At 41.5% G+C, this 7583-nt stretch overlaps 1 protein-coding gene across 1 annotated transcript; it reads left to right on the top strand.

Annotated features, from left to right (window-relative positions):
* Positions 1-670: 670 nt before the first annotated feature.
* On the top strand, positions 671-7349 carry LOC308102573 (E3 ubiquitin-protein ligase pellino homolog 1-like; the record flags this gene model as incomplete). Its single annotated transcript, XM_080452341.1, has 8 exons — positions 671-706; positions 2015-2196; positions 2643-2772; positions 3663-3761; positions 4636-4815; positions 4916-5107; positions 6412-6693; positions 7071-7349. The coding sequence occupies 8 exons, from the start codon at positions 671-673 to the stop codon at positions 7347-7349; spliced, it is 1380 nt and encodes a 459-aa protein (XP_080308467.1).
* Positions 7350-7583: the final 234 nt, after the last annotated feature.

Below are 7583 nucleotides of genomic sequence, written 5' to 3'. Positions count from 1 at the left end.
TTACATTACATTACATTACAGTCATTTAGCAGACGCTTTTATCCAAAGCGACTTACAATAAGTGCATTCAACATAGGTAGGGAACGAAAACTACAAATCACTAGAAGTGCATTTTCTGCAAAAACAAGCAACCAAAAGTATACCTAGTGCTAAAGTAAAAGTGCAATATATCAGCTACCTATTTCCTTAAACAGATGAGACAAAATAGCTAAATCAAATGAGCAGGAGCTAAAACAAATAATTGTATCAACTAAACAAGATCCAATAAAACAATACAACAATAAAACAAGTGTTCGTACAACTAGTTAACAACAAGTAGGCCAGGCAAAGAGGAAGGGTAGTGTTTCCTGAAGAGGTTGGTTTTCAGCCTGCGGCGAAAGATGGGCAGTGACTCTGCTGTCCTGACATCAGTGGGAAGTTCATTCCACCACTGTGGGGCCAGAACAGAAAAAAGTCGTGACCGTGTGGATCGGCCAGAAGGACCCTTGAGCGACGAGGCAATCAGTCGCCCTGAGGTGGCAGACCTGTTAGACAGACCTGGCTCCCAAGAGAAGACATACTGTGTACCACCACTGCACACAGAATGAGGTAGAAACTGAGCTACGCTTCCTAACCACTACCACTGTACCAAGACATCAGAGACACATACTTTCCACAGATTACAATCACCATGATCTATGACCAAAACAACTCCCATATCTGCTGGGTGAAGTACAACAATGTGCAAACACAGCAGCAAGATGTGTGAGCTGTTGTGGCAGAACAACCAACCTGGACTAATAATCAATTGTGTGTATTTCTGCACTGTCTGCACAACGAGTGATCTAGATATACTGAAATACTGTAAATACAAACAGAGCAACTATCGTTATATACATATTCAAACTTTGCTGCTATTTGTCCCAGAGGATTTATGCAAAGTGAATGTAAAACACTGAAATATTGATTTGTTTCAAAGGTTTTTCCCAAGCTACCTTTTCCAACGTGGATGTATAACTTTTTTTCTGACAGCAAATGCACAATTTGTATGGTTTTGTAAGATGTTTTCTATAAGTTGGCTGTTTTTTATTGTTTTGTTCCACTTTAGCTTTGGCAACATAAACATTTGTTTTCTCATGCCAATAAAGCCCCTTTGAATTGAAATGAATTGATATTGATTTGAATTGAGAGAGATATAACCCTTTGATCAAGCTGATTGTCAGAGAACTGTAAATGACTGAATCAGCTGAAAAGGTTTTTAATCAGGCTGTATATCAAAGAAGTGTAAATGATTGAATCAGAGAGAAAGAGAGAGCAGCACATATAAACAGCACATCATGAACCTCAGTTCAGACATTGAGGCTTGAGGACTTGACCGAACGGAGGAGCTGTTATAATTACTACAAAAGTTACTTTGAGAAGCTGTTAGTTTCTTCTACCCAGCCGTTGTTGGATATCCTACTCAAGATAAGTCAAGTAAGTAAAGCAAATTGTGTTTGTACATACAACATGCAACATTGCTTAGCTTGTTTAGTCTGCCTCCAATTTTGGGTTTATATACTTCTTTCCAATCATTCTATGTTTGTGGGGTTGAAGTCTAACAAGTTATTACAGAGGGCTTATTGCTGACTAATTACGGTATGTCATTTAAAATGTTGCTAGTATTTAAGTAACAACCATTAATAACAATAACTGCAATATTATATATAAAGTTTTACCTCGACCTACTTCAGAATTTTATGAAAGTGACACTTGTATTAACCACTTTAAACGTGGTGTCCCTATCATGTCATTGTAGAGGGACATGTTCTATTATTTGCATAACATTTCAAGAAATTCCAAAATTATAGAAAATATCTAGATTTACAAGCGCACATGCGTCCCCCTTCAGTGAAACGTTGTGAGCGTGAAGATTGTCTGTCTTCGCTATTCACCGCTCACTGAAGTTGGCTATATACAGGGCTTAAGCCGTTAAAGGGAGGATATGTCTCATATTGGAATGAAAAATCATGTGTTTTTCTTGTGATGTCTACAGGTTAAGTGGGGCGTAAAGGACAGCAACAACCACTCGACTTTGAAGCAGGAGACAGAGGAGTGTTTCGCTATGGGAGAGCCCTGCACCAACCTCCGTCTGAAGGGAGCACCAATGTCGCAAAACCAAGAAGATATCTCCTCCATCAAAGGCCCAGTCAAATATGGGCAGCTCATTGTCCTGGGGTATGAAACATTCATTTATTAATATTCATCACACTGTGGCCATGTCACTCATCATTAGAAATAAACAAATGGGGACTCTTGCAACTGTTGGCACACGTCCCAGGCCAAACACAAAGGGTCATAATTCATGTACATCGTATAACTGGCCAGGTTGATCTAATGATTATTTTATTTTGCCATGTTACATATAGGCTAGTGAAAGTAAAAGACAGCATTGTGCTACACAAGTCTGAGCAAGGCTTTAGTGGCTTACTGTATATAACACATAATGTTACGAATAGCATAAACTCGTGAGTAAAGCATTTCTATAAAGAAATGAAACTTCATGTTACTGCACTATCCACGTGTTATTTATGGTTCTAAAGATCTGATCACAAATGAAGCTTGTAGCAAGCTTGCTTTATTAACCACAGTGTTCCCACCACTGTTTCATCTTCTCTTCACAGGTACAATGGCCTCCTGCCCAACAGGGACAAGGTCAGGACGAAAAGCCACTTCACTTTGTGGAAGAGACCCAAGGCCAACAGTGTGAAACCAAGCACTGTACACATGGACTGTAATCCACAGGCAGCTAAGGTACAATCGTAACAATACCACATTGTATTACCCTTATGTGCCCATATATGGAATTTTAATATAGGATTTTAATATAGGATTAATTTGATGAATTATTGTAATATATCTAAATCTGCAAAGTAACTAGTAACTAAAGCTGTCATATAATCGTACTGGAGTAAAAAATACAATATTTGCCTCTGAGATGTAAGTATAACACATTGAAATACTCCATTTAACTAAAAGTACCTCAAATGCACTTAAGTACAGCGCTTGACTAAATGTATACTATGTAGTTACTTTCCGCTGCTGTCTGCAATCCACTATAAAATCCCCAATATTAATAAGAAATGTGAGTGTACAAAATGGAAACAAATGTGTTTCCGTTGTTTACACTCTCACAGTTACAGACACATAAGGGTTCATTTGGTTCCTAATTATCATTTACCTGGGGACCCCCTGGAACCCCCTCAAGGACTCCACAGCAGTAACAAAGTACAATTACTAGAGTACTGTAATTAGGATTTTTTGGGAGAATATCTGTATAGTATTTTTGTATACTTATGACTTTGACTCAACTTCAAGACAAATAAGGGAGGGGACAAAGCTAAATTCACTATTATTGACTTTTTTATTTCTGGAAATTTGTTTTGGAAAATGTCTAAATTTCAATACAGTAATGCCTTCATATTAAAAATAAAATGTACTTTTGTTTTAATGTCTTCTTTTGAACTATTTTTACAAGCATGCAACTTAGATTTTTTTTACTCCATTACTTTAACTCAAGTACACATTTGACAGGGCAACTTTCACTTGTAGTTGAGTAATCTATGCTTTGACTCAATTACTGAGGTTGAGTCCTTTGTCCATCACTGGTGGTTTCTAACAGTGAACTTCTCTGTGTTCCATAGGCTATCAGCATGGAAGGGCACACCGTATCCTTCTCTCTCTCCCAAGTCTCCATGGTCATGGTGGAATATGCTCCTGACAGCAATACGGACATGTTTCAGGTCTGTAGGATCCATTATGCATACATTACGTATCTATTGCATTATAGACCAGTGGTTCTCAACATGTTGGCTGTGAGGAAATTGCAAGTAGGCCCCCAAATAATTGCCAAAGCACTAAGATTGTATCGATAATATAACCAATAAATAAATATACCAATACATGGGAACTTAAAGTATACTACGTTAGTTACCACTGACCCAAGGTGGATTATAATCGATTGAACTATCATTAAAATAGACATGCTCTGCTCTCAAAATGCATGCTGTATTCTGATAGTTATAGAGTGTTTGTTCAGTAGGAACCCTGTATCTCCAGCTCTTTAGTAAACAGAAACAACATTTTCACCAAGGAATGAGCAGACAAAATTGGAACTGGAAATTCAATTTGATGAATGTTCTTTGTGGGGTTCTCTCTCCTGATTGGAGGATAAGGGGGGTTAAGTGTCTTGCTATAGGAATCAAACCTTCGGTTTCCCAGGCGGTCTCTCAACCCATTCAGCTATCACCACCCTCCTATAATGAGTAACTGTAATGCAAGGACGCAGAGGGCATTTTAGAACCGAAGGGGATGCATGCGTTCTATGCATGTTTTGGGTGTTTTTGTTACATAAATTAGGTTAATCTGGTACAAAGAATGTACTCCATGAAGTGTAGATGTCGGAGGTTTCTTCCTATTATTTTTTCTTCATCCAAATGGTGGGGGGGATATCCTTCCCCCCAATGGAACTGAGTATGTCCCCCCCCCCCCCCCCCTCCTGCGTCCCTGCTGTAATGACATGCTCAAAATAGGTACACTAGGATGAAAGTGGTTAATACAGTGTATTTAAACAAGCTGTGAGTAATGTGAAACCCCTTGTGTGTTTGTCTATAACAGATCGGGCGTTTCCCAAAGAGTCCCATTGACTTTGTGGTGACGGACACAGTGCCAGACAGCCAGCCGGTTCAGAGCTTTATCTCACGCTTCGCCTGCCGCATCATCTGCCAGAGGAGCCCTCCCTACACCGCGCGCATCTACGCCGCCGGCTTCGACGCCTCCAAGAACATCTTCCTGGGCGTAGGTTATGATTATGAAATGTCAGATGTCACAATTGTAATTGTAAAAGTATTTTATGGTATTGCTGCTTTTACTCACCATTGCCTTCCTCCCCCCGCAGGAGAAGGCAGTTAAATGGAGGACGCATGATGGACGGATGGACGGACGGACCACCAACGGCGTGCTGGTGATGCACCCGCTCCATGGCTTCACTCAGGACTCCAAGCCCGGCCTGTGGAGGGAGATCTCGGTGTGCGGCAACGTCCTCACCCTCCAGGGGACCCGCTCGGCTGAGTCCCCACGGGGGATGATGGTGAGGACTAGATACAGTATATACATGTTTGCAACAACATACGTGCACAGACAAATGATTGAAACAAAATAAATCTAGACTTATAGTTGGCAGTGTACATCATTGTGCGAACATACATTACTGAAATCAACACCAAAACGTCAAGTGCAGAGACAGTACGGTCTTGTTCAGTAACCCAGAAATATTGTTCTGCCCAAAATGGGTTAATAGCACAGCAAGACTGTTCACTTACTAGATTATGTCTGACATAAATGTAAGAGCTTAAATCAACAGGTAGCTCTGTAGAGCACTTGCCTTTCGACCACAAGGTCATGGATTTGATACCGGGCACCGCCAACTCAGCGTTTGAGTAGCACAGCTTGGGTGTGGCAAGTCATGCGGTAAGTAGGCCTACTGGGAGCTCATGGTAGGTGTTGAGCTCCACCTCAGCAATCCATCTCCCAGGGGTCTAGTGCATTGGGATATGGGGATAGACTCCCGTGCTCTGGCTGATACCGACAATTAGCCTCTCCGACCCACTTACTTCAGATATAAGGTTAGAGCTAGCCATCACTAGCATTGCTAACAATTACCTCAGTTTTGTCCATAATGTTGCAAAATTGTGGTAAAATCCACGATTTATACCAGATCGTTTTGAAAGTCATCACTAGTCTGTTGGCTTGTGTCTTATGTACATTTCAAATAAAGATGTATTAACAATGATATTTTGTTAAAACCGTCGTGTAAATGTAGGCATGAAAACAAGCTTTTGTAAATCATTTTTGACACAGTTTGCCAGGTGGCAATCAGGGGGTCCAAGAGACTCTTATTACATATTCTGTATGTACATTAGATATTTGCATGTTGCTTTAATTTAAACCCTATACTTAATTGACCGGGGTCCCCCAGGGGTCTATTCTTTGTCCCCTCCCTCTTTCCCTCTACACCAAATCCTTTGGCCTATTTTCATCAAATGTTTGCCTATTATGACATGACTTGTCACCATAATTTAGCTGACTTGTGACCCTACCCAAGTTGTGTTGTGCCATTTCAGTTGTCCAGTAAAAAGTGTATGAATGTATTTATTAGTGATTTATTTTCTATTTTTATGTATGTCTCTGCTAACCTCCCCCAAACACATGGCACTCAATTTGCACTCAAAGGACAACAAAATGGAAATACACTCTCACGCTTTAAAAAAAATCCTTTTTACAAATATGTACATACTATGTTCTTGTATGGATATCTATGTTCTTGAATGTATATGCATTCTTGTCAACAAAAACTCTATCAACCAAATCTTATCTTCTCATGTTTCCGTCCAGGTGGACGGTGAGTCTCAGGAACTGGTGGACGGCTCGCTGATCGACCTGTGTGGTGTGACCCTCCTGTGGCGCACGGCCGAGGGCCTGGCGCGCATGCCCACCATCGAACACCTGGAGGCCCAGCGCCAGGAGTTGAACGCCGGGCGGCCCCGGTGCCCGGTAGCCTTGAACACCCTGGCCTTCCCCAGCCCGCACTGCAAGGTAGTGCTGGACGAAAAGCAGCCCTGGGCCTACCTCCAGTGCGGTCATGTCCACGGCTACCATGGATGGAAAGGTCGCAGCGAGGCTGGGGTGAGGCCTGTCGCAATTACATAATAGCCTGATTGGATTATATATTTTTTAATATCCTATCTACAGGCTCACAACGCATTGCGACATATTATGAGCTTGCAAATTATTTCGTTTTTTTGTAAACTATTATTAAATACACAGCCTGTTTTGGCCATAGTACATTATGTATTTTGACTATTGGTACAGGTCATTGTCAGGCATGTCTTTCTATATTTTAATAATATGATTTGTAAGTTATTTGTCATAATATCTGCCTTGTGCAACTTTTGTTTACAAAGCAAAAAAATATTTTTTTTGTTTATATGTTCTCGCAATTATCTGAATGACTAATCATCAGCTATAATGTCATATTGGTGTCAACCCTCTAGGTGGAAGCGGAGGGCCAGGAGCGTGAGTGTCCCATATGCCGGGTGCGGGGCCCCTACGCGCCTCTGCAGCTGGGCTACGAGATGGGATTTTACCTGGACGCCGCACCCCCCACCCACGCGTTCGTCCCCTGTGGCCATGTGTGTTCAGAGAAGACCGCCACCTTCTGGAGTCAGGTGACACTGCCTCATGGCAAGACAGACAGCTTTCACGCTGCCTGTCCCTTCTGTGTCCAGCAGCTGACAGGAGACAACGGCTACATCAGACTTTTTTGGCCCTAATAAGGGCATCTGGACTCTCTAGCAATCTCAAGGACACACAGTTAGGTATGCATTAGGCCACGGATCCTGGAGTTACAGACCTGTAAGGGCCCATCTAGTTCTTAAAGGGGAATTTCGGACTATAGCCTTTGTCTTACCTTTATATGATGTTATTATATCCTAGGACGAGTGGTACAGTAGAACATAACTCCATACAGAGTCCACCGCAGCTAAAAACCTGAGGGGTCGGTCCAT

Source organism: Gymnoscopelus braueri (genome assembly GCF_963280865.1).
Source record: "Gymnoscopelus braueri genome assembly, chromosome: 16".
NCBI classification, from domain to species: Eukaryota; Metazoa; Chordata; class Actinopteri; order Myctophiformes; family Myctophidae; genus Gymnoscopelus; species Gymnoscopelus braueri.
The sequence above is the reverse complement of the archived record's forward strand: the minus strand, read 5'-3'. Positions and strand labels throughout refer to the sequence as shown.